Genomic DNA, 27,893 nt, shown 5'->3' on the forward strand with positions numbered 1-27,893 from the left:
CCCCAATCAAAATAATCTTATAACTTACATCGGTATATGCAATAAGTTAAACATAATGCAAATAAATTTAGGTCTACCCCAAATTACCTAATCAGAAAAAAGGAGAGTGAAATACCTAATTAGGGATTTGGTACTAATTTCCTATCCTAGTTATAGCCAATTCAAAGAGATCATCAAAGACTGAAAGAGCATTTTATTTGGCTAGGATGATTACTTGAAAAAATGTTCAGAGGATTAGCCAATGTTATGAATGAATTTTTATTTCTGTCGAATGATTATTTTTATCAAAAGTAAGTAATTGGAAAAATATATTGTTTTTCATTAAATTATTAATGTTTGGCCGTTGCGACTAATTGTTTTGGCCGTTATAACCACACTGTTTGGCCGTTATGAACAAAGTAGGGCCGTATTGACTAAAATCAGTTTTGGCTGTTATGACCAAATCCCAATAATACGGCTGTAGGTATGCCTCTCTTCACTTCAGGTTTATTTCTGCGTTATTATTTGTGTTACAGCGTGAACGAAACCACAGTTTAATATGGGGGGGGGGGGGGGGAAACAATAACGATGGAAACTTTATTGCGTCATAAATATTAGACAAATTTTGACTCTAGTCTACCATGTGACCGGATGTGTACGTGTTGATTATAGCCGGAAGTTGATATTTCTCCAATCAGCTGTTGCCACATTCGCTTCTCCTTAATGTAAATTTACTTGCCGGTTGTCTGCATGTGTGTGGTAAAAACAGTTCAACTCTAATTTATTAATTAAAATTTACCGTTAGGTAGATCAAGATCAGTTTGCGGACCCACCTAAAGAATCCAGCAATCGACCAGGTAAATATATGGAATAATCTTGTTTATTTTAGGACAAATTTACTGTTTAGAAATAAGGTGGTATTGTAACACATGTCTTCACACATGTCACCATGTCATGATCTGAACCATGAATGAATGTCGTTGACATCGTAGGTTTGATCTACTGATTTGTTACAAAAATGTTTTAGGAAGATAGTCACACAAGAGGATTAAATTTTCCTTTGAATATTTCCCCGTTACTTACAAAATAGTTGTAACAGTACCCCTATAGTATGGTTGGGATAGAATTGCTTGTGTTATAATCAATGAGAGACAGAGAGAGCTCAGATAGTCAGACACAGAGACAATTATTTCATTAGGACCCCCAACTATCTACGAATTCTTGCTAAAAATGTTAGTCATTCAATTGATTGGCTGGCTACTTGAAAATAAATTTTACACTAAACTTAAAGTACCATTCCAATAGCTAATATGCATAATCTTCGGTACGATTTCAGTAACGTACCTCTACCAGTTGCCGTGATCGTAGAGACTTGAAATTTCCAGGGGGTGTTAATGAGGGCTAGCCAGGACCTCAAACCAAATTTCAGCCGAATCGATCAATAACTTTTTATTTTACCGTAGTTTACCTCCTTCAACATTAAAATTTTAAAACATGAATTTAATAAATAATTATTCTATTTCAGTCAATATCGATGATCGGTATTGATTGAAATGGAACAATATTATTATATATATTTGTTGTTATCTTACTGTGAAAATATGGGCTCCTGATATTCAAACTCAATACTAAATACACAATGAACAGTTTAAAATCAGTGTACGACATGGTTTTCTCTATGGTGTTGTGTGCCATTAATTGAGACGCCTTATTGAATGATCCAAAAAGGTCAGTGTGGAAGTGAAATGTAGACTGGACTGACAAGGCACAAATGCCTGTTATTCAGTTTGTTCTGCTCACTGATTTTCTCGAACAGAACTGATTAGAAATTTATACAATAAAAAAATTGTTTAAAGTTGAATGTAAATCATTCATATTACATTGCTTTTTAACCCATCATAGGTTCCAAAGAAAAGCGGTTTCGTTCCTTCAACCTCATAAAAAGAAACATTATAAAGCTGTTCAAGTCATTATAAATGTGATAATAAAAAGCCATAAGCCATATTTACACACCTGATGCATGATAATTCGGATTAGATTGATTGTGCTGGATTCTTTATAAAACTTTATTATAAATTTATTCAGTGGTAAATCAATATTAATTTCACATAGTTACATATAAATGTCCGTTTTATTAAGATTAATGACTTGTTAAATTACCCGAGGGCATTTTTCAGATTAATTACATGCTGTTAAGTGTGACCAGTTAAATTCTTACTCAATAAACCTATTTTGTACTTCATTAAACATAAGTTGTTTTGAAATAATGATTATTTTAACAATTTTAATTCAAGATGCACCAGATAGTCAATTTTAGTATCCACCATCCGGTTGGATACCAGATAATTACCGGTATTCATTCTGGATTAACTAATAGTTGAATTATCGACCTATCCGACTGAATTGACTATCTGATACACATCTGATTATTATGCCATGGATCTTTATATAAAATTGACTATAAAATTTTATTAATATAAATATTATTCTTGATTATCTGAGCAATTTTATATTAAAGATTAGCTGTCACTTTTCACTGCAATTTTACCAAATATCACAGGTGATAGCTGGTCTAAAGATGACAGAGTTGGTCTTCATTACTCATGGTTTTGTTATATCTGTAGCCTGTCAAATGTAAACAAAGTATATTATGCATTGTACTATTTGATTTGGAATTTATTAAAGTATGAAGATTTCTGCTGCTGAAATTAGGCTCAACCATTTTCTTTTTATCATCCTAAATTATTGAAAACATTATTTTAGAATAAATGGGCATAAGAATATGAAGTAAATATTTTCACTTTAATAACATTGCACTATTTTTGTCATGTAGATTTAATAGAGGACTTTATATTCTATTATAAAACAGAATTGCAATCTAATTTGAGTGAGAGTGACAATACTTGGTTTTTTGTATCTTGACTATAAGTTAAAAAGCTCAGGTTGAATAAAGTGAAAATGTGATAAACAGGTTGATTGCCCGATGCTTTAATTATGTGCAAGTAATTAATGAATGCCATCAATCACTGTTAGCTTTTATAATTTTATTTTATACAATATGCAGTACTGTAAGGTTACATTGTAATTTGTATAGAACATTTCTCCTTTTAAATTATTGAGGTGGAAATTTAAGTATAGATTTTTCCTTGTTATTTCGTTATCAAGCAATGAATAACAATAACTTTATAAAATAATTATTGACTTGGAACAAATGGAACATTTCTATTACAATGAATTAAAGTCATTGTATTTTAATTGATTTATTTCACATGACTACATATACATGTAGGTCTAAGAGGTTATGATAGGATATAATAACTGGAAATGTTATACACATTGTAATTTGGAGATTAAACATTTATACTGATTAAAACCTTCATAGAAGTTAAATGAAAGTTAAGAAAACAATTTTTATTTTTGAGAGTTCCTAGCCTGAAAGGATTCAACTTTTTTCATGTAGGTAAAATATGAAAGTGTCAGTAAACTTGTGAGAGATAAAAGGATGAGGGGTAGCCAGATGAAAATAAAATCGGATTTAACTTCCTACTTTTTTTTGCATCAACTGGGCTAATAAAAACAGGCATACACCATAATATTTGCTGCAAAGGAAATTTTGCTCAGACATCAGCATTTCCATCTACTCTTCATCAAATTCCAACTACCAAGGATTCTTTTGCATGTACAGTTGGTGAGCCAGCACCTTAACTGAGCCACTGTAAGCTCCTGTAGATATTTAGGTCTGTCTTGTTTAGACCTTAAAGTGTGTCATCAATGCAAGTGTAAGGAGTTTAATCCATCACAGGTTGACTACCCTACACACATTTCTGACAAGGAGTAAAGACTTAAAGAATAATGCATGTAATGAAATTACAGAAATATACATGGCAATCCCATGATTAATTGATTTATTAGATCATATTTGCAGTTAAAATTTTAGGTCTGCAAATACATGTAGGGACAGGGTTGAGATACATTATTACTGATTTACTGTTTATTATTAAAACATTTTAACCAATTTAATTTCTAAAATAAATATTTAAAGATACATTATGGGAGATAAGATAAAGAGCTGGCAGTTTTCACTATAATAATTAAAAACTAGATAATATAAAGGCAGTTTGCTGAAAATTTCAGTCAAATTGATCCACTATGAACTGAGAATTAAGCAATGGGAATTTCGGCCTAGCCTCGATCATCATTACTAAAGTCTGTACGATAAAAAACATTGTCTTGATATCCATTTCATGATTAAATTATGAATGGAAGTCGAGCAGCAAATGGGATCATAATCCAGTGAATATCACAGGCTAGTGATGCCATCGAGAGTTGATTATGGTCTGGATAAGTTATTTTGTTGAACAACGACCTCTTGTTACCTGTCTGATAATGATATTACTTTTATTTCAGGATGACAAAATATAAAGGATTCTTACCTTTAGTGGTTACAGGTATTCTAATAGCTACTTTGATCCATTATTCAGGTATGTTTATATTCAGTTGATTGTCCTTCATTTACTATTAACATATTACCAGATGTAATATTATTTATCTACGTGTGTTTAGCCATACAAAATTGCACATGTATGTGTATTAGAGTAAACATGTGTAAAATTTACTGTTAGATTTGATGTGTCTAACTGGGACTCTGGGATTACATGTATATAATGTATATAGGTGAACATATACTGTAAATTGGAATGAATGTACATCTGCATGCCTTATTTTAATTTTAGATGGCCTTGCTGTTATGTCTGTTGATTTTGGATCAGAATACATGAAGATTGCAATTGTAAAAGTAAGTTGCCACCTGTTTATGTTGCATGTTTTGATAATGAACCTTTTCTCCAAGATGTACATTTATTAAAATCAGTTTATTAAAAACTACATTTTCAAAAACATATTTTGGTGTGTTAGAATCAAGAACAGATTACTGCATTATTATTATTATGTATTTAAAAAAAGGATAATGATCTTTAAATTAAACTGATCTTCATTTCAGCCTGGTGTTCCCATGGAAATAGTTTTAAACAAGTAAGTATATAATAAAAGAAACACGTTATACTGAAATACATTTACCTGAATGATCAGGAACTGTTTAATGCAATTTACACTTGCATAATTTTTTTATTTTTTATGGAAATATCGAGTACCGTGTGTCTGGTTGAAATACCCAGGAGCTTTAATTCTTTGATAATAATGATATACATGTACCAGCTTAACAGTAACCCAGTATTGCATTGGTGAAAATCTCCATTTGTCTAATACCCATAAATTGAATAATCATTGTCAATTTCATCATTACATATTGTACCAACTACCATAAAGTTTATTGTGGAAAACTGGTTATTGTGAATTTATTTAAAAATTTATCCATAATAACACAATGAATTGAAAAATCAGTTTATTGTGGAAAACTGGTTATTGTGAATTTATTTTAAAATTTATCCATAATAACACAATGAATTGAAAAATCATTAATTGGTGATTTCATCATTATATACGGCACCAGATACAAGATAAATAGCACCATTATATTTAATGTAAAACACTGTTTATTAGGATGTTAGTTTAAAATATATTCATAACACAATAATTATTAATTGTCCGTTTCATAATTAAACACTGAACCAAATACAGCTGAAGTAGCATCATTAAATTTCTTGTGAAAAATAGTTACTATCAAGTTAATTTGTAACAGTTTAAAAATACTACACTTTCAAAATTTGTTAAAGGAGACCTATCATGTACAATTCGTTCTTCTCTTGGAAGTTATGGAAAGATTGCCTAATTTATGTTTTAATTTTTCAGAGAATCATCAAGAAAAACAAGAACTATTGTAGCATTTAGAGATGGTGAAAGACACTTCTCAAATATGGCCCATACAACAGTATGTATCATTAATATTTATTATGTGTCGTGCCAAGAAAATTTTTACAATTATACGAAAATTGACAACTTCATTTTATTGGGGACAGTTCTAAATTCATCAAGTTTTATCTTGTACATAGAAACTGGAAAAAAATTGCTTTATTGAAGCCCCACACTGTATTTAAAAAGATGTTAATAATATCCTTGAAACTTGAATGACTTTTACTATTTAGAAGTAAAAAATATACTGGTACACATAACATACATTTATAAATTGTGGCATAAAATCCAAGAAATTCTTAGTTCTTGATTACTGTGGTGTTAACATTATCTGAGCTGAGCTTAGCTTTGGATAACTTGTTTCTGCATTCAGAATTTGCTGACATAAAAAACACTAGATTTATCCCAAACTGCTGTATATTTAATATATAATATCTTTAGACTGTCCCTGGTTAAAATCGTTCATACCATCATTTTGGTTTCTAGCTGGATTAAAATTGACATAAAGTACATTGTTTTTATTCCAGGGTATCAAATTTCCACAGAAAGCCTACTGGTATTTGTTGAATCTGGTTGGAAAACGTTTTGATGATCCTCATGTTGAGTTATATAGACAGAGATTTCCATATTATAACATTATTAAAGATGAAGATAGAGGAACTTTACTATTTCAACATGATGAGTATGTGCATTTATCAGTAATTTTTTCTGCTTTCATACTATAGATGAACTTGATGAGGGAGGAATTGCCTCCAAAATGCCCCAAAGCAGAGAAGCATTGATTATTTGAATTAATAATTCTGTTACCATTAGGTTTAAATGACAAATTCTTAAGATTGTGTTTTTCTCATTATTAATTCCATTGATTAATTCCAGTGAAACTACCTATACTCCCGAAGAATTACTTGCCATGGTTCTAGAAAATGCTAGAGATAGTGCAGAAGCTTTTGCAGGTTTGTTTATTGTTCTAATCAGATTGATGCAAGATATAAACATTTCATTAGATTACATGTCTTGTAAGAAACCTGCCATGCTTATTTTAATAAGGTACAGGTACATTTATTGTCCATGCTTATAAATAGCACTATAGAAACTTTATTCTACTCGGTTGATTGAAAAAAGTTCACAGGTTAGATTGAGAAGACATTGAAGTATTACAGAAATAATCCAATGTTAAACTGGTTATTTAATTACAGAACAAAGTATAAAAGATGCTGTAATAACTGTACCAGCTTTCTTCCATCAAGCTGAACGCAGAGCTTTACTAACAGCTGCTGATATGATTGGTTTAAATGTTCTACAACTTATGAGTGATAACGCTGCAGGTATGTATTGTAGTTATAGTTATTTGTTTGAGATATATATGGGAAGGGATACAGTAATTTTAAAAATGGAGTGGGGATACACTGGGAAAAGAAGGCATAACCTGTGCTAATGGATAAATGTTTTCATCAACATTCTGTTCTTCTAACTGGATGAGTTGTGAAGATATGCTTACTTAAAAAATTTGAAGTGTTTATACAGAATCTAAATGTTTATTTCAGTTGCATTAAACTATGGTGTTTTTAGAAGAAAGAATTTTAACTCTACAATGCAGTACTATATGTTTTATGATATGGGAGCATCTAGTACAGTTGCTACAATAGCAGGTGAGGCTTGCATGCTTTCATAATTAAACATAGATTAACCTAATTTTTATACGCCCACCTTTTCATGTGGACGTATAATGCCGTCGTCCGCCCGGACATGCGTCCATCCACAATTTGTTTGTGGACACTCTACAGGTCACAATTTTTATCCGATTTTGACGAATATTGGCATGTATCAGACCATAACTTCATGGATTATGGCCCCTGATTGTTCGAAAAATTACCTTTTTAGCTTGTGGACACTCTGGAGGTCACAATTTTCATCTGATTTTGATGAAACCTGAAATGCATGTTTATAACCCACAGATCTTGGTTCCTTTCTATATTTGCGCACATCGGATCGTGACTTCCTGAATTATGGCTCCTAATTGTACGAAAAATCACATTTTAGCTTGTGGTCCCTCTAGATGTTAATGGCCCCTCTTGTGTAAATAGTGTAAAAATATGGTATATCAAGGTCACAATTTTGATCCGATTTTGATGAAACTTAAAACATATCTTTATATTCCAAATATCTTAGTCCATTTCGATATTTGCACGTTTCAGACCATACCTTTCTGGATTAGGGCCCCTGATTGTATGGAAAATCACTTTTGTTTAGCTTGTTCTCTATCCATCTATTGCAAAATATTGGCGTATCTTGCCTGGCTCGAGTAATAAAGGCCAGTAATATGACAGTGTTGTTTTGTACTTGATCTGATATGAATATCGCCAGTGGAAGATAGCCACTGTCATGTATCATCTTCAATATTTTCTGTTCTTTTCTAGCATAGGCCAATATTGAAATACATAGAAAGGTACATTGATTTTACTAAGAATTTCAACACTAATAACGCAGATGATACGAGTGAAACATACATTCATCCTGTATATATATTTCAGGTTATCATATTGTTAAGATTAAAGAAGGTACTAGATTAGAAACCAATCCTCAGGTTGTAATTAAAGGTGTAGGGTAGGTATAATTATGAATATCATTTGTAGTAGATTTATGGAAATAATGTGAAAGTTTATATTACCAAGGTTGTGGGCCCCCTGGAGGTCACAGTTTTTATCCGATTTTATGTTTGTATCCCGAAGATCTGGGTTCCGTTCGATATTTGCGTGTATCGGACCCTAACATCCAGGATTATGGTCCCTCGTCGCTCTTTTTTTAGCTTGTTCTCTGCCCACCTCTTTAAAATGTTAGCGTATCTTTGTTAGATATAAATAACTAATATACTGACCACTGGTCGTGATAGAGGATAAGCCGTATATTAAAGAGATGAAACCAAATAATTTCTACGGGGAATTTATTGTGACTGCTTACAAAACAAGGAGATGTCGCTGATTAAGAGTGGCTGCTCGAATAGTTGCTACTGTACTAACAGTTTGCTTGCATTTATCTTTATAAATCATTAATCCTACACAATATTTGTGAGAATGTCCATATATTCTTAATCTTACTTAAATTTATGCGATATTTAATATTTTCTAATTTCTTATCAGATTTGATCGAACATTAGGTGGGTTAGAGATAACTGTGCGTTTAAGAGATCATTTAGCCAAATTATTCAATGATATGAAGAAAACTAAAACCGATGTCCGAACTAATCAGAGATCTATGGCTAAACTATTAAAGGAAGCTGACAGAGTTAAACATGTACTTAGTGCAAATGCTGATCATTTTGCACAGGTAAGAATTTATTTTATTTTACATTAATTGAACTTCCAATTTTTAGAGCTGATTATTCACAGCAATGCATTTAAAATTTTGTTGACATTCATTCAGATTATTCATGATCCAATTCAAAAGTAAATGTTGGTGCACAAACAATACTTGAATAATTTTCGGATACTTTTTAGGTTGAAGGTCTGCTAGAAGAGAAAGATTTTAGAGCTAAAGTAACAAGAGCTGAATTAGAAGAAATGAGTGCTGATTTATTTGATCGTGTTGCTAAACCAATAGAAGATGCTCTACGTACTTCTGAAATAACAATGGTAAGAAGGAATACAACTATTTAATCAAATATAAAGGATAATAATGTGTGTATTGAGTGTTAATGTTGAGGATAGTTTGAGGGTTTTAGCCACAGACAGTGTACTATTTAGATTGATGTTATGACTAAAATCTCGCTATAACACAAATACATGAACTTTCTCAAATTTAAAGTTCTTAAATGACTTCAAGGGTGTAAACATCCAAAAAATGATTTTAAAAACCTCAGATTTCATTCTACTCTTTGAGTTGCCCCTGCCAACAGTAGTGGCATACATTATTTAATACCACCTATATTATTTGGTACACCTATATAACAACATGACCATGATGAAGAGGAGGACTATCTGACTTTCTAAATTTGTATTTTAATTTAATCCATTACTGTATTACATTTAATTTTAGGGTGAAATTAATGAAGTAATATTGATGGGAGCTGGAACAAGAATGCCAAAAATACAGGACAAAATTATGGAGGTTGTTAAAAGGTAACCATAGTTTATATTCTGTTGAAAACATTAAAAGATGCATTATGTAATCAACTCTCTAGAACATTGGATGGTCATATTTCTTAATGGATTGAAACATGATCGGCATTTAATAATTTAATTTAAAAATGGATAATGGTAACAATGGTAGCAATGAAAATCAAGACTTTGTTCATAATAAAGTCATTTTTCTTTACCTATTTTTAAACTATTATAACGGTAACTATCAGGTCTTAGTCTAAATCTTACATAATGCATCTTTAAGTTAATGTCAATAGATACTCTGTATGATGTAGGGAATTCATCAATGTTGTCATATTTTATATTTACAGAAAGGAACTGGGTAAGAGCATAAACACTGATGAAGCTGCTGCTTTAGGTGCTGTTTATCAAGCTGCTTATCTAGGAAAAGGATTTAAAGTTAAAACTTTCTCTGTTAAAGAAGCTAATTTATACCCTATTGTGGTAAGTTGGATATTGATTGAAGTTTTTATTTTTGCATCGTTTAAACAAATCTTACAATATTTATGGTACAATTTTGGATTATAATTGGGTTTAATTCAAACAGTATGATCAATATTTATATACGCCCATATGTCAATGTGATCATATATTGTAATCAACCTTTCTTGTCGGCCCAACATCAATGCTTGTTTATGGTGAGGATGTATTAGATAGATAACATTAATGTTTCTTTATGATTAGGTTGAATTGAATAAATATCATTAATGTTTGTTTTTGATTATGCTGAATTGAATAAATATTGTTAATGTTTCTTTATGATAATCAGTAGGACGTTAAACCCCATTCCATTCCATTTCATTTCTTTTGTTTATGATAATAGCTATAATTACTTGTTTTCTATATTTTTCAATAGGTAGATTTTGAAAAACACACAAAGGGTGATGATGGAGTAGAAATAACTAGAAATGTTAAAAGAACTTTATTTGGTAGAATGAATCCTTTCCCCCAGAAAAAGGTTATGACTTTTAACAAACATTTTGAAGATTTTAGTTTTAGTGTGAATTATGGAGATCTTGACTTTTTGTCAGAGGAAGAAAAAAAGTAAGTTAGTTTTATTTTTGTTTTTGCTTTTGCTTTTGCTTTATTCCTTATGGTTTTGACGGAGATTAACTTTTTGACAATTTACAATGAAAGACTCATCACAGAAGGCATGTTTTCTTTTGACATATTAAGGATGAGTGGCACAGTGGGTAGGATGTTGGCTCGCTAACACAAAGGTCCCGTGTTCGATCCCTGCGTTGACAGGGAAAGTTCTTCAGGATTTTCCAATATGGTTCCCCCTTGTCAGGGGTGTAGGACAACGCATAGCCATTTGGATTGGACGAAAAACTGTGGTCCTATGTACCATTGGTATGCACGTAAAAGAACCCTTGACTGTTGGAATTCGAAATAAGAGTAGACCATAGCACCACTGTCCGGGCAAAATTTCTTTCATAGCACACTGCATGGCGTATGCCCGCCTTCATTAGCCGAGTAGACGCAGAACAGTAGGACTTTTACCCACATTTCATTTCATTCATATTATTAAGGATGTTGCAAAAATTAATGCACACTTCAATTATAATAAATAGAATAAAAGGAATAGATAATGAAAACTTGGATAAAGTATTTGATTTTATTATATGTGCCCACATTTTAATATCTTGTTGGATTTCTTAACATAACTTATTTGCTTTAATAATTTGATCATAAGTATGAATCCTGTTGGAACTCAGTTCTTTTGGTTGAATTATTTAGAGTTAATGTCCTTGCTGATTAAAATGTTATTTATTTATAAATTAGTTTTTGGTTTTGAATCTCAGATAAACTTTCTTCCTCTTGGAATATTAGTGTAGAACATCCAGCACTTTGATTAATCCTTGATAATTTCTTTATGTTTTAGATTAATTCCGTCATTGAATTTAACTAGTGTTACTCTGCAAGGTGTAAAAGATGCCCATGATAAACATGGTAAAGATGCCGAATCTAAAGGTGTTAAAGCTCATTTTAGAATGGATGAAAGTGGTGTCTTAAGTCTGGACAGGGTAATTCTTTTTAATAATTCAATGAGTCACTATTGTGACTTTATTTTAAGTTTGTGTGTCTTGAGGCACAAAACATATTGTACTCTCAATAATGTACTTACATCCCTGATGTGGTCATTTCTCCACTTAACACTTTTTTCTCCAAGATCATCATCTACCAGTACCTAAATACTGCTGGGTAGACTAGAAGACTGGATAATATGTCTTATTGAAGGATATATATCTTGTGAATTGACTAGTCTCGGACACCCAGAACCTCCTAGCTGCAGTTGTCCACATTTGAACAACTTTGATGGGATAACCAACCACATGAAAAAAAACTCCCGGTTATGCATGAGCAATCAAACTTTTTATCTGAAGTCAAGAAAGAGTTGCGCCCTCCTGAAATAAATCCCATAGTTCATGCAATATTATAACAAATATGAATCGTGACGTTGAATTTGGATTAATGAAAACCATAGATATGACCCTTGAAGAGATAAATTTTACAATAAAAAACTGAGGAGTGTTGAATGTTAAACAGTCAAAGGAAATAGTTTTTTTGTGAAATTGACAATACTTAATTAATTTCTTGGGTGTCAATATCTTATCTTGTTTTAGTGCTATTTACGTATTTAGTTCTCTGACCGAAATAAGTAGGTTTCGTAAATGATAACACCAAAGACGAGATATTCTCAAATGTTGACAACCCATCCAGACTAATATTTGTAGAATATTTGTCTGAATGATAGAGGGGGTTGAATGGCTAAATGGTTAGCATGTGTACGCTGTATCATAAAGTCTGTCATTGAGTCAACTGGCGTGGTTTTGATTCCCTGGTTTTACGTGACAAGGAGTAGGGTCGCCTGTCCAACCTCGTGGGTTTTCTCCAGGTCCCCCGGTTTCCTCCCACTGCTAAAGACCCCTACGCGCAAGGGAATTATGGAAATAAAATGGAACCATGTTAGTCCCGAGTGGACGGTAAATCAAATTTTTTTCTCTTTCTCTCTGAATGATAGAGACTAAGAATTGACACCCAGCCAGTGAGTGAATTAAGTATACAACTGTCTGCTCACAGATCTGTCTTATTATACCCTACACTAATGCTATTTGAATATTGTTAGGTGGAATCAGTGTTCGAAAAGCTAGAAGTTGCTGAAGACAAAAAAGATGAATCTACATGGTCAAGTGAGTAACATTACCATTTTTATAACTGCTGTTTTACATAGATTAGACTTACAGTAGTTGTCTTACATATCATCTATTCTTTCTCAACTTATTTCATTTTACAACTAACTAATGTCAGTTCTTAAAGTGTGTCCTTCCTATATTTTATTAATGATCATTTTTATAATGCCTGAATTTGTAGAGCTTGGTACAGCTATTGGTGGATTATTTGGCGGTGGAGAAAAAGAGAAATCTGATCAAGTTGAAACTGTAGAGCAGTCAGATGAGGTGGGTGCATTATTTGTAATTGTACTTAGACTGTCTGGGTGTAGCTTGATTTAGTTCTTTTTGTCCTGCAGTGAGTGGGGCCCTTTAAAATGGGTTCGTCTGTTTTTCAGTCCTTCAAACTTTTGGGAAACATTACCTCTGCTTCTAATTGAAATATAATGTTCAAACTTGGTGTAAATGTTCATTACCATTTCCCCATTAGGCAATGCATGGAAAAGCAGTCTAATTTGTTGATGCTTTGTAACACAAGAAATCCTAATCTAATTAAGTGAGAGTTACAAAACTTGGTGTATACTATCGTTACATCACTACCTTGATTTAGTTTAATAATGAGCATTCTCATTTGAGGATAAGCAGAGTGGTAAGGAATTTGATTGATCGAAGCTTTACAAATAGATAAGTCAGCAAGTAATTGATAAGTGTCATCTATTTTGGGATTGGGGCTGGGGTCATCCATCTCGCTGTTTGGGAGGCATTCGGTTTGGTGTTTTTTTAGTGTGGGTGGGCATCGTATTATTTTTTCACCCTGTCCGTCGGCTTGTCAACTTGATAGAAGCCGCAGTTTTTGACGGATTCTTTTCAATTTGGTGTAAAGCATCATGGTCATGAGAGGACAAACCCTATTGATATTCAGCGATTTACGACTTTTAGTTTAAGAGTTATCCCCCCTTTGCTTAAAACCTTGTGAATGCAATCGTTGATAGTTGATACAAATTTTTTTCAAATTTGAATGTCCACACTGGGGTCTATGAGAAAATGAAACCTATCAATTTTCAGCTTTCCACAACTTTCTGTTCCAGGATAATCGACACTTGGCTGAAAATATTGTGAAAGCGATATAAGCGGCAGTTTGTAAAAGATTTTTTTCAAATTTGGTTTGAAGCATTGGGGTCATAAGAGGAAGAACACTATTGCTATTCAGCATTCTGCGATTTCCGTTTCAGTGTTATCTCCCCTGTGTTGAAAACCTTGTGAATGCAATAGAGGCTACTGTTTTTTGGCAGATTTTTTCCCAAATTTGGTGTGAAACATTGTGGTCATGAGAGGACAAATCCTTTTGATATTTCCTTTGCCGGAAACGTTATAAACATGATAGAGGCTGTAGATAGATTTTAACGAATGTTTTTCAAATTTGATGGGAAGCATTAGATTTTCAGCAATCTGTGACTTTGTTACAGAGTTATCCCCCTTTTCCAAAAACATTTTGAACTCGAGAGGCTTAAGTTTTTTTTACAAATTTCTTTCAAATTTGGTGGGAAGCATTGGAATTGGAGTCAAGGAGGATGAACCATATCGATATTAGGAGTTCTGCGACTTTCCGTTCCGGACTCAATCCCCTTGGCGAACATGATAGAGGCTATAGTTGTTAGGGGGGGTGGATGGCTGAATGGTTAGCGTGTGCGCGCTGTGTCATAAAGTCTGTTATTGAGTCGACTGGCGTAGTTTCGAATCCCTGGTTGTACGTGACAAGGAGTAGAGTCGCCTGTCCAACCTCATGTGTTTTCTCCGGTTCCTCCGGTTTCCTCCCACTGCTAAAGACCCCTATGCGCAAGCGAATTATTGAAATAAAATTAATCCATATGTTAGTCCTGAAATGACCTAGTTTGTGTTGAGTGGACGTTAAACCCCATTTCTCTCACTCTCTCTCTCTCTCTCGCTATAGTTATTAACAGATTTTTGTAAAACTTGGCAAAACAGTAAGACGTTAAACCCCATTTCATTTCATTTCATTTCATTTGTAAAATTTGGTGTGTAGCATTGTGATCATGAGAGAATGAACCTATCGGTATTCAGCTTTATGACCCCAAGGTTTCTGAAAAACCTTGTGAACTCAATAGGTTTTAACAGATTTTTTTTCAAAATTAGTTGAAAGTAATGGGGTCACAAGAGAATGAACCCTAGAGATTAGATTTCTTCATGGATCCTAGATCCTTATCAAATTTTCTCAACATCCAAGTTTTTCTTTCAGATAAGCTACAGTTTTGACAAAGCTGTTGCGTGGGTGTATTCCACACTTTGCTTGGCAATCTTTATTAGATTTATTCAAATAAAGTTGCTTGTTAACTTTTAAGAATGTGCATGCTTTAAAAAAGAATAAGGAACAGTGAAAAAGTACAAGAATTTGTGATTTGAATATAGATTTCTTTTATAATTTAACAGTGAAAATCTACAGGCCTTTAAACATAATTTAGAAACAACTTTTCGACAGTCATGCTGTTAAAGATGCATTATGTAAGAGCTAAATCTGTCTATTGCAGGTCTTTATTTTGGCTCCAAATGTTATATAAACTATTATTTAGACATTTATTCATATGGCAAGCCTATAATCAACTCTCTAGACAATCGGATGCCCGAGATTTAAATAGATTAGAATACCTGCAAGATTAACAAATTCAAACATCTTCAAACACTCATAATCTCGTTCATAATAAAGTAATTGGAAGGAAATTCGAATTTAATCATTTTTTATTAAATCTTTTTTTATATGCCCAAGTGATATGCATTATTTAATTTAGTGAAACAAAGAAGCCTCTTGAATTTACGCAATTTCTGTTTAATTCTCCTGGATTTATGACCCCTGTTTCACTTTGTTGCACCTTGTAAACGACAAAACTTATCATCCCATCTGTATGAAATTTATACGCATCATTTAAATTAGTGACATTCAGAAGCCTATTGAATTTCAGCAATTCCAATAATTACATCTAGAGTTATTGCCCTTGTTTCATTTTGTAGAACGACGACAGAAATTATAATCTGATCTGTATGAAATTGTCTTGTAAATTTCCCTAATTATCTACAAAAGAATAAATATGCGACAACCCTTGTTGACCTCTCGGATGATTTAGCTGCTCTGGGTGTATATTTCGTTGTCTGGTAACCTATCTTTAACTATTATAGCAAGAATGGTCAGCTCTTTATCTCAATCTTACAATGCATCTTTAATGACTGTCTTGTGACATTGTAATGTGGGCCTATGAGCAGTCACTTGGTAAAAATTCCTGTGCTATAATAAGACGATTATTATTATAAATCCTGTTTCACCTTATTTCTGCATTGAGTGGGTATTTTGTTTTTTGGTAAGGTTATTTCATTTTATTTTTTTAATCCATGTTTGATAGCATTTATGTTTTTATTTAATTTATAGAAACCTAAAGTAAGTAGTAAAATATGTTAAGTTCATCTATTTCTTTTCTTTATTAGTAAACATATAGATATAACATAAAGCAGTAAAATTAATCTTGACTTATTAAAATTAAGTAGATTGAATTATTCAAGAATACTCAATTAAACATTCATGAATTTAAATCTCTCAATCTCTCGAATAGCGACAGTGCACGAAAAAGGGATTTGAGGCTAGACACAAGCCAACAAAATATGAAAATATCTCTTCCAACCAAGACCTCTGAAACCTATTGGCTGTGTTTAATTAAATCATGATTCTACTCACACTACCGCGGTTATCCAGACTGATAAAACTATGACAGGACAGAATTTTTGTATATTCAGATCATTTAGTATTAACATTAGAAAATCGCCATAGCAAATTGTATTTTCATTGAGGATACATAAATCTGTTTTAGTTCCACAATGGGTACACTTGCATGTAGAAATGGATAACTATAACTTACACCATGATGTTTAATTATTTTGTAATCATTCTACTTATTTGGATAAATAATATCAAGATATATTTTCAGCTTTTTGTTTTTAATGCTTTTTGTTGTTTAGTTTTTTTCCTGTTTGCATGATTGTTGTGTTTCTCTTCTTCTTAGTCTGCAACTAATAGCACAGCAGATAACTCTACTAAAACTAACAGCACTAGTAGCAAGCCAGATAATAGCACCAACAACAGTAACAGCAAAGAACAGTCAGCAAATAATACTCCTAAAGATAGCACTAAGGTCCACTTTCATTATGGATTTAAAATCAGATTAATATATAATCACAATCACATGTATATCTTACATTTAACTAAGCCAAAATAAATTGAATAATGATGTTTAAAGGTTATCATTGTTTATACAATTCCAAATTATTTGAGTTAAAAACAGCTTTTTACAATATTATATGATAGTAGGGTTTTATAAGCATACATCATTGCAATATGGCTGTATATTGTTGTCACCCGGTCCTTTTGTCGGTCCATCCTTCCCCCTTATTTTGTTAACACATTGGGGGCTAAAGTTATGACTGGATGATTTTAAAATTTTAATCAAATGTTTAGCCAAGTAAAAGAATGATCCCAATTAAGTTTTACTGATTTTGGATGATCACTCCCAGAGTTACTCTTGATTACAAAACCATGTTAACACAAAAGACTGAATTATCCTTGGATTTTGATAAGTTGTTCATCCTGAGAAAAAAAAGACCTTGCTAATCACTGAGAACAGTCCCATTAATGTTATGATTTGGATCACAGTTATGCCTCTGGACTTTTGTTTGGATTATTCTAAAATTGTAACAGTAACACTGCTGGTGTATGTATACTCAGTTACTTGGCAACCTTGGTTTTTTCAGGGAGCTAGCCACTTTTATAAAGTTCTTGAAAGGATGATAAATTATATTCTTTATTCAAAATTTACAAATTAATTCTGGAATCATTACTGGTGATGATCACTTATGCAAAAAATAGATATTGCACTTTATTCATTAGACAGTTCAACACATTGGCATGCACGCAAAAGAACCCTTGTTAATTCAAATTCAAAATAAGAATAGGCTGTAGCACTGCTGTCCAGGCAAAATTTCCCTCATAGCACTCTGAATGGTGTATGTCCTGTCTTCATTAGCCCAGTCAGTGCACAAATGTAGGACACTAAAACCCCATTTTATTTCATTTATTTTTAGACTGTGGGTATGATATAAAAGGAATAGAATATTTCATACTCATTCTGTATTTTTTTAATTTTATTAGTCTACAGAACAAGTTAGTGATGAAGAACAAAAACCTGACACTGAAGCACCAAAGGAAGAAACTCAAACAGAAGAAAAACCAAATGAAGAAAAGAAGGATGACACTAAAACAGAAGAAAAATCAGAGAAAAAAAATAAAAAGAAGAAAAACAAGTCTGATAAAAATGACAAAAAAGACAACAACGGCAAAACAGATGAGAAAAATGGTAAAAAGGATGATAAAAAAGATAGCAAAGATGACAAGAATGGCAGTAAAGAAAAAAATGAAACAAAAACTGTAAGTTTCCAATTTGATATTGCTGAAAAAATTTTAAATAAATTTAGTTGATAGTTAATTTATCTGAAGCATGCCTGTAATATGATAAATCTTATATTCATCATAATAAATATACTGTTTTTGAGTTGAATTGATAAATATGTTTATTTGTGAATACTTAGGAAGAAGAAAAGAAACCTAAGAATGTTATTTATAAAGAAGATATTGTTGCAACTGCTGTTATCAAAGATTTACCTGAATTAACAGGGGAAAAAAAGAATAAAAGTCAGAAAAGGTACAACTGAAAATAAAACTTACAATTTATTTAACTTATTAGCAATATTAAACAATTTGAATTTTAAAAATCAATGCTTAAATCAGAAATATGTAGAAATTTAGACAAATTTCTCATGAAATTACCATGTTAGAACTGTAAATTCAAGAGTATCTAAATGTAGTTATCAAGTACAGTAGGTATTTTGAGATGGCGTTAAGCCGTTTTATAACTCTTTTATTTATGGTAGTGTTGTTGAAACAGTCTTCTACATACATGTTTACATTTACTTCTTGGTTGTAGTGAGTTGCAATATCTCATGTTCATGATATTTCATTTAAATGTGAAGTTAATAAGAATGTTTAATATATTTTTTACAGGTTAAAGGAATTAAGAAAATTAGATTTAGAAAAAGTAGAATTAGAAAAGGCTAAAAATAGTTTAGAGAGTTATATATTTGATATGCAAGATAAGATGAGTCAAGAAGATTATATGACCTGTTCAACAACAGAAGAACAAGAAAATATGAGTAAATTGTTCTCTGAATCTTCTGATTGGCTATATGAAACACCAGAAGATACAAAGAAAGAGGTAATAAAATTAGAACATATTCTGATATTTATTTTTATCTAATCTCTTGTGCATCCATACTCAGTTATTTCATATTTGTATGTTTTCTACTCAGAACTTACAAGTATGTTAAATTATATACAAATCAGGATTCAGAATAAACTATTATTCCTGGATAATTCTATATGGAACCGATAAATCATCGTGAATATATAGAGTTGGGGATTTTATTTGTCACCCAACTCTTTCTTACCCACACAAAATAAGTAAATATTATTCTTTAGTATAGATTTAGATTCAATTTTACTGAACCTGATTACATTAAAATGTAGTGATACATAATTTTTTGACAGCAAGTCACCCATTGTAAGGTACTATATATTGACTGGGTGTTTCCTTTAAGGTTAGGGGAGGGGGGGGGGGGTATTGTAATTGTTTATGAAAATTAAGAACTTTTCTCCAACAATATTACTGGATCAAAAAAGTAATTCCTCTTTAATAAAAAAAAGTAGTTCCTTTTGAATTGACCAATCAAATTCATGTAAAGCGGTATCTCTTAAGAAGATATTGCACAGTAGATTATTTGGGTGGGGGGGGGGGGAGGGGTGATGGCTGTATGGTTAGTGCGTGTGTATTGCATCATACGGTCTGTCACTGAGTCAACTGGTGTGGTTTCCATTCCCAGGTTGTATGTGACAAGGAGTAGGTTTGCTTGTCCAACCTCATGGGTTTTCTCCGGGTCCTACTGTTTACTCCCAATGCTAAGAGACCCCTTCCACACAAGTGAATTATTGAAATAAAATTGAACCATATATTAGTCCCGAAATGAACTAGTTTGTGTCGAGTGGATATTAAACCCCATTTTTCACTCTCTCAGTAGATTATGAAAGTTATCACACAAGCGATATCTTCTGTAGAATGTGTTATTGGGTGATAAATTGTATTAACCGTAACTCATACCTGTGTTACATGATATTGCTTCCTTGATTTATTGGAAAAAGTTGTACACCATAAATTTTTCCTCTTGGCATTAAATATAATGGTTATTATTTCTTTTTTTTGCCAGGAATATAAAAGCAAATTGAAGACATTAAAAGATGGCATGAAAGATATATTAATAAGATTTAAAGAAAGAGAGGAGAGACCTAAAGCTTTAGATGCCTTATTTAATATGTTAAATCATTCAAATTATTTCCTAGCTACTATTAAAAATTTATCATCCTTAGAGGATCCAGTCTTTACTGAGATTGAAATTACAACCTTAGAGAAACTAGTCAATGAAACCAAGGTAAGTGATAGTGTTCTATATCTAGGTTTCCATAAGTTCATCAGTTTCAAATATATAGTAAAAGACATATCTATGAAATTATTTGTTTTTTGGAATGATATTTACAAATGAGAACTTCTTTTTTTTTTCAGACGTGGAGGGATGAAAATGTTGCTGAACAAAAGAAATTAAAAGACAATGAAAATCCTAAATTATTAGTAGAAAGTATTGCTTATAAAATCCAAGCTCTAGATCGAGAAGTGAAATATCTTGTAAATAAAGCTAAAACTTTTAAACCTAAAATAAAACCTAAAGTGACAATTAATGATACAAAAACAGGTAATAATACTAAAAAAGAAAAATCTGTCAATTCTACAACAGAAGATACAGATACAACACCAACAACAGAAAAACCTCCTACACAAGGTAAGTATTATTTAGCACAAGATCTTAGTATTGTTGAAACTAATTGTACTCTATAGATGAATTTTGTGTTGATATAACACCTATTTAACTAATGCCAATCCATTCAGAATGCCAATCCATTGATGGTTTCACTTTATCCTCTGTCGACATGAAAGGTTCCTCAAGGTTCAATGTTTGGACCAATGTTGTTCATCTTTTACATAACTAAGGTTCCTCAAGGTTCAATGTTTGGACCAATGTTGTTCATTTTTTACATAACTAAGATCAAAATATTCTGTTTATTTACAAGAATTTTATCACCATGATTTATTATAGAGGAAGAACCGCCTGTAACAGAATCTGCAGAAGACATTCCTGTGCAAGATAATACTGACACCTCAAATACAGATGATACATCAGAGGAGACACAATCAAAAAATATAGCTGATGAAGGAGATAAACCATCAGAATTAGGTAAGATTTTAAACATAATGTGAAAGTTGGGCATATCTGTTTTTGCTTCAGTAGTGGTGTGTACTTATTGTCCACTGCCTTTTAGAAAAAGGTGACTATAAAAATGGGTTTTGTCCATCAATCCGTCCATCGTTTAAAACAAAAACACTGTGGTACAGAGGTAGAATGTTAAAACTTGGTGTATATATTGATTAGCTGAATGTAATAATGAACATTTTCTTCGTAGATAAGCAGAGAAAAAGTTTTTTATTTGTCGATCTTTTGGAACACAATAACGCTTGTTTCTAATTTGAGATAGAATGTGGTGAATGCATTGGCGGAGTTGAATGATGAACATTTTCTGATTAGGTTTAGCATTGGCCATGCAGAGAAAAAAGAAATTTGATTTGTCATGGCTTTGAAACAAATTACCTCTGCTTCTGATTAAGGTAGAATGCTCAAACTTGGTGAATGTCTTGACTGAGTTTGATGATGAGCATTTTCTGATTAGACATGGCATGATTTGTTGTAAAAAAAAAAGATAAATGTGCAAGTAATCAGTGAGTGTCATCTATTTATTTTGAAACACCTGCTTCTCTGTTGGCTTATTTCCTTTAATTTTGCCCCAATTCATTATGCTAGTTAAATGAATAGAAATATTAGGTAGATTCTAGAATTGACATTACTAAACATTTTACTGATATTTCTCATTTACTTAACATCAACATTAAAAAAACATCAACTCTTTGATTGATTTATTGTGTCACCTTAAAGACTTGATGCATCATTTACTTTTTCGCTAAAATATCACAGTTAAATACATGCCAAATATTTACTCAGGTTGATTATTTAGCATTTAATTAAGAAATCAAAATACCAAAGCTAGATAATCTCCCGCCATGGATTCAGTCAGATTCAAACTACATGTATGCTTATCAGATTTCTCCACTACCAATGACAGCGTCTTGTTGTGATTGAGCAGCATAGATCAATGACATTTCAGTTTATCATAACTTTGTAAATACATAACAGAATTGAACCTTTTTTGGACTGATATTCCTATTAAAGAATAAACTTTCACAATATTGTAGTTTGCAAGGGATTCTTATAAAGCTAAATGAAGCATCAAGCCTTTAAAAGTGTGATTTGCGGTGTAAAATAATTATAAATGATAAAAATTGTTTGATTTGCAGAAACTGAACTATCTAAATGGCTTTATATTAAAAAGAGATTAAATACACATGTACCTCTTTATAGTAAGATATTTTAAAGATTGGTTCTGCCATTTCCCCCTTCAACAACCTTAGTTAGTTTAATCAGGTTTTATGATCTCAAATAGGTTGATTTTGTCTTAAAAAAGAAAAAAAGAATTCAAGCAATATTATTAATAAACCATGAAACTGTGATTTGAGATCATATTTGGCTTATTTTTTCATATCTATCTTTATTTAACCATAACCTTTCTATTAATATATTCAACATTGACAGTGGCTGTTTGGGATATCATCAGGAATTCATATTGAATTGTGTTTAATACTAACCTTGAAATATTATTGACTAATGGTGATGATCATTTAAATTTTGAAAGATAGAATATTGTTGTCATCAGCATCCCAGTCTGTTCACAATTTTCTTGGAAAGACTTCTCTACAGGCAAGATTTGTATCAAAGTTGCTGGGATTAATTTTGAAACAAAGTTATCTTTTCATATATGTTTGGACTTGTAGATGTGATAGACTTTTCTATTTACTGTTTTAAACATGGTAGGATTGTTCATTTTGTTGCTAATATTTAGAATTTTCTCCCAAACTGCACGCAGCAATCCATCTACGTCATACGTCATTATGATCACTGCCCCAATTAACCGCCATTTAAAACGCTCACATGATCATTTTGGGGCGGGACTTATCGACCGGACTACAGCTTTGTGTACACAACAGAGTAAAAATAACCGGAACACGTACGTTTTTTATGTAAACACATGTCTTTAGCAAAATGTCAACTTCTGCCAATCCGGTAAAAGCGATATATAATATGTACTAGTGGGTAATATTGCCATTGTAAACTGTCTTTAGAGTTTCAATCTGTTTATCTTTCAAAACAAGGTCAGATACCACTAAATTTGTCTTCGCAAACAAAACCGCCTCTGTGAAATTATCTTTTGTGGGCGCCGCCATATTGAATAATTAGAGGACTATTTTGTGATTCGACTTTGATTAGTTTGACATCTTTCATACATACAGCGGCTAAATAAACATATTTAATTTCATTCAATATGACAATAGAAGAGAAATAAATACTTCTAAAAATTACTAAAAGCAAACTCAGTGTTTTCGACTAAAATCGTCGATGTAGGAATTAAAATGTCGGGTAATTAGCTTAGGGCCTGTTCTCACTCGGAGCTAGCTGTAGACAGGCAGCCTAAGTTTGGGATGATTTTCTCCTTGTAAATTGAGAGTTATCCTCCACTTTTGCGTTCGGATATCGTCCATCACACAGAAAAATGTTTCATACATTTGGTTCTCATCTGGTGAATCCTGCCGGGTCATTAGTCAATGATAGTCAGTTACAACACTTTCAGTTGTTGGACTTAGAAAATTTAAGAGATCTGATTTTCAAAAAATGTGGTCAGTCTTCCAGTTTTGCATTTATCCTGCTTTGTTTAATTGGCTTGGACTTTTGGCATGTTTTCAAGTAGAGGAGGATTAGGATTTTGTTTGCTAAGTAGGGTTCTCAATCTCATTAACACTGTTGAGTTCTGATATGTTAGAAATCCTCCATTATAACATCTTATTGCATGGCAATGTGTGATAGTGTTGATAATAATGATAGTCTAATTTTAAAAACTCGTCTCAGACATTTGAGTTATGAAATATACAATCTCCCCTAAAATAGTGAACTCCTTTATATTTAGGGGTTAATAGTGGCTACTTGTCCTAAATGTCTTGACTCTTTCCAAAGCATTTTTGTATGGTAGATATTCTTAGGGCTGAATGCTAACAGTGTCTTGAGCAATATTCCCCGGGTTTTTTTGTCATTTATTGTCCCCCGCCTTTCGAAGAAAGCAGGGGACTATTAAAATGGGTCAGTCTGTCTGTATTACATCAATACCTTGACTAAGTTCGATAATTAGCATTTTCTGCTCGGGGTAAGTAGAGCGATAAGCAATTTGATTGGTTGAGACTTTGGAACTCGATATTCTTGAGTGGTGAATCTTTGTGTATAGTTTCATTACATCAATACCCTGACTAAGATCGATGATGAGCATTTTCTGCTTAGGATGAGTAGAGACGTCAGTCTGATTGGTCGAGACTTGGAAAACAATAACTCTCCTTCTAATTGGTGTAGGTGTCTATTAGGGGAATGTCTTGACTGAATTCAATGACTAACATTTCCCGCTAAAGCTAAGCAGAGCTAAGCAATTTCATTGGTCGATCCTTTAGGACAAGATAACTTAAATTCTTACTTGTGAAGAGTGATGAAACTTAGTGTGAGTTTCACTACCAGATGCTTCAAAACCATGACTGAGTTTTGATCGTGAACATTGTCTGCTTACTTTTCAAAAATATGAATGTGCAATTAATTAATGTGTCATCTATTCATTTTTGGATTGCGATGTGGGACATCAGCCTCATTGTTGGCTTGTTAAGACCATAATTACTGCTTGTTAAAAAAAAACCATACATTCAACAAAGAGTAAATTTTGAATATGTAACACAAGAATTAATAATTTATGAAAGTGGATTCCTGTAAACCGCATGATGAGAAAAATGTAGAATCTTGAAATGTGAAGTTTGTGAGAAATCATTTAGAAACATGCCAAAATAAAACTTCCCTTCTGTAACAATTCTTTTTGATGGATTATCGGGGACCCTGAATATTTCTGTTGTATGGCCTAAATGTGTGAAAGACATTTTTCTCAACACCCTTAATGAGTTATCACCCTTTGTTGCCTTATCATATCATTTGATATAGACAACCAGAAGAAGAGTGTTCTCACAAAGCCTTGTATTTAAAGTTTTTTTAATATTATACATTTCGACAAATTTAGATATATGTGTATAAGTACATGGTAATTTTCTTGTTTCGTGTACAACTTATATAGATTTAGTCTCAGATAAGTTGGAGATGCATTTTTTGTCAGTGATTCAACTTCCGACAGTATGTTTTGTAATGTATGACTAGAGCGAAATCTTTGTGAAAATTCTCAATAACCTCTAAATTGTGGAGACTTCAGGAAAAAAAAGACAAAAATACAGAGCCTTATTTTTTTCGACAGTTGTCTGGCCAATAGCTTCATGTCTATTTTTTGTCTTTTTCAGATGATGGAACAGCAGAATCGAATACACCTCGCACAGATTTATAACTAAAGAAATTATAGGAGCTAACTTATAAATTATACAGATATATTTTGTGAATGTTTGTGTCTGAGTCCATTTATTTAATTCTCAATGATTGTTAGTTTGAAGAATGTGATCAGTTAATTATTCTGGAGGTGTACAGATGTGTATCATGATAGACAGAATGCACAATTTATTATGTGCTTAAATGACTAGACCTCTTTGTTTTGGGTGAAAATAAATAAATAAAATAAATATATCGGTATGCAATTATTAGTTTAGGTCCACAGATTAAGGCATTGTTAAGTTAAAATGGATTTTCTATTTAGCAATCAACAATATTAGTAGAAAATGTAACTTGAAAAAAGTAAGCACACCAACTTATGCTTTAACACAAGGTACAATTTTATGGATACACAATTACCAGATAAAGACGAGAATATCCTCGTTGAAACATCGCTTAGTATTAAACTCAATAATTGTGTATCCATAAAATTGTACCTTGTGGTAATTAATATGTTCAATTACTAAATTCCTATCCAAGAAACTGCTGCTTTATCAGCCAAAATGAATTTTTAACATATTGGATTAACATATTTTGACCCAATTTAAAGAGGTTTTACTCTTAAACTTATAGACTTTTTATTTGTTGTGTTTTTGTTGAAAAAATCATGCATTTCATTAAATTCCAATACTGGTTATGGTATTGGTTTCTCATCAACTAGTTTTGTGGAAGATATTTGATATCTGTATCATACAGAATTATATTTAATCAGAGTAGTCTAACCAAATAAATATGTTAATGCCAGTATGCATCTGAAAATCTTAACCAGTAACCAGAATTCATGAATTTTTGTGTCAAAAGGATAGATTTTGATTCATGAAAAAGTCTTATAAAATGTCCATTATGAATGATAATCATTCACTGTTTTATGCTTATTTAAAAGATTTTTTTTTTGTAGTTATAAGTAGTTATATCTACCACAAAATTTCATCTGGATTTTCTTATTATTTCTTATTACAATCATTCATTATCTTTCATTTTACATATTTACATTATGGTTTCGTAAGAACCTTTGGAAATTTTACTTTGTTATTTACTCATTATAATTGTAAAACTCATGATATGTCATCTGTTAAAAAAATGTATGTTTTGATTATAATTTTACTATTGTGTTTCATGAAATATGTTGATGGTTCTAGTGCAGTTATTAAAATAGAGATAACAAAATTGTGAATGATGATTGTTGGTAGACATTCCGTAATTTAGTGCTGTAAATGATTATTATAGTAATTTAAAATTTCTTCATTTAAATATATCATAGAACATCCCAGTGAATTATCAATGCAATATACTAGAAAAGTATAATACAATCCTCAAATGCCAATCATATTCATGTAAAGGTAGTACAAAATATTCCTGGAAACTCAAGGGTGTGTCAAAAACAAATCGATAGTAATCATGACATGAATATACAGAATTGTGTATAAAAGTGTATATTGTACATTACTGATGAAATTATTTTGTTGAATGTAAGTCTCTGAACATCATTTGAGGAATGAATACCTTGCAAACTGCAATGATTTAATTCTGTTCAGTGATATGTGATAAAATGGATATGAACAGGATATAGTCAAATGCCAGCACCATCTGTAATCTTCGCTGAAATCTTTTGATTTGAAGTTTTCCAAAAGATGAAAATGACTTCCAGAGAAAATTGTATTGTAAACTTTTAAATTCTTTGTAGGCTAATAAAACGAAATTAGGAATAATTTGGAAGGAAAAGATTTCGACTTTCCAAACTATCTTAACTGTAACCCACAAAATATATTATTGGTGCACATATTACATTGTAAATAAAATTCATTAAATACTAAGTTGAAAGAATGGTGGACTAGTGTATAGTAAGAGTGGATGGGAATACTTTATGTATATTATGTTTGTCAGAATAAATGATGTTATATAA

General features: G+C 31.8%; 1 protein-coding gene across 2 annotated transcripts; it reads left to right on the forward strand.

The window, feature by feature from the left end:
• The first annotated feature begins 690 nt into the window (after positions 1-690).
• Positions 691-27,893, forward strand: LOC126829666 (hypoxia up-regulated protein 1). Of its 2 annotated transcripts, XM_050559683.2 has the most exons (26): positions 691-836; positions 4,387-4,460; positions 4,713-4,774; positions 4,979-5,010; positions 5,788-5,866; positions 6,375-6,529; positions 6,724-6,800; positions 7,044-7,172; positions 7,392-7,496; positions 8,379-8,451; positions 8,985-9,171; positions 9,342-9,476; positions 9,880-9,962; positions 10,295-10,427; positions 10,840-11,027; positions 11,869-12,010; positions 13,114-13,177; positions 13,359-13,444; positions 17,221-17,349; positions 18,363-18,638; positions 18,800-18,912; positions 19,272-19,482; positions 20,528-20,749; positions 20,881-21,154; positions 21,470-21,607; positions 25,909-27,893. In XM_050559683.2, exons 2-26 carry the CDS (start codon positions 4,388-4,390, stop codon positions 25,950-25,952), a joined length of 3,210 nt encoding a protein of 1,069 aa, XP_050415640.1. In that variant the 5' UTR covers positions 691-836; position 4,387; the 3' UTR covers positions 25,953-27,893. The 2 variants fall into 2 exon arrangements, with proteins under 2 accessions (XP_050415640.1, XP_055958763.1); XM_056102788.1 differs by lacking the exon at positions 17,221-17,349.

This window comes from Patella vulgata, chromosome 8 (assembly GCF_932274485.2).
Source record: "Patella vulgata chromosome 8, xgPatVulg1.2, whole genome shotgun sequence".
Taxonomy (NCBI): Eukaryota; Metazoa; Mollusca; class Gastropoda; family Patellidae; genus Patella; species Patella vulgata.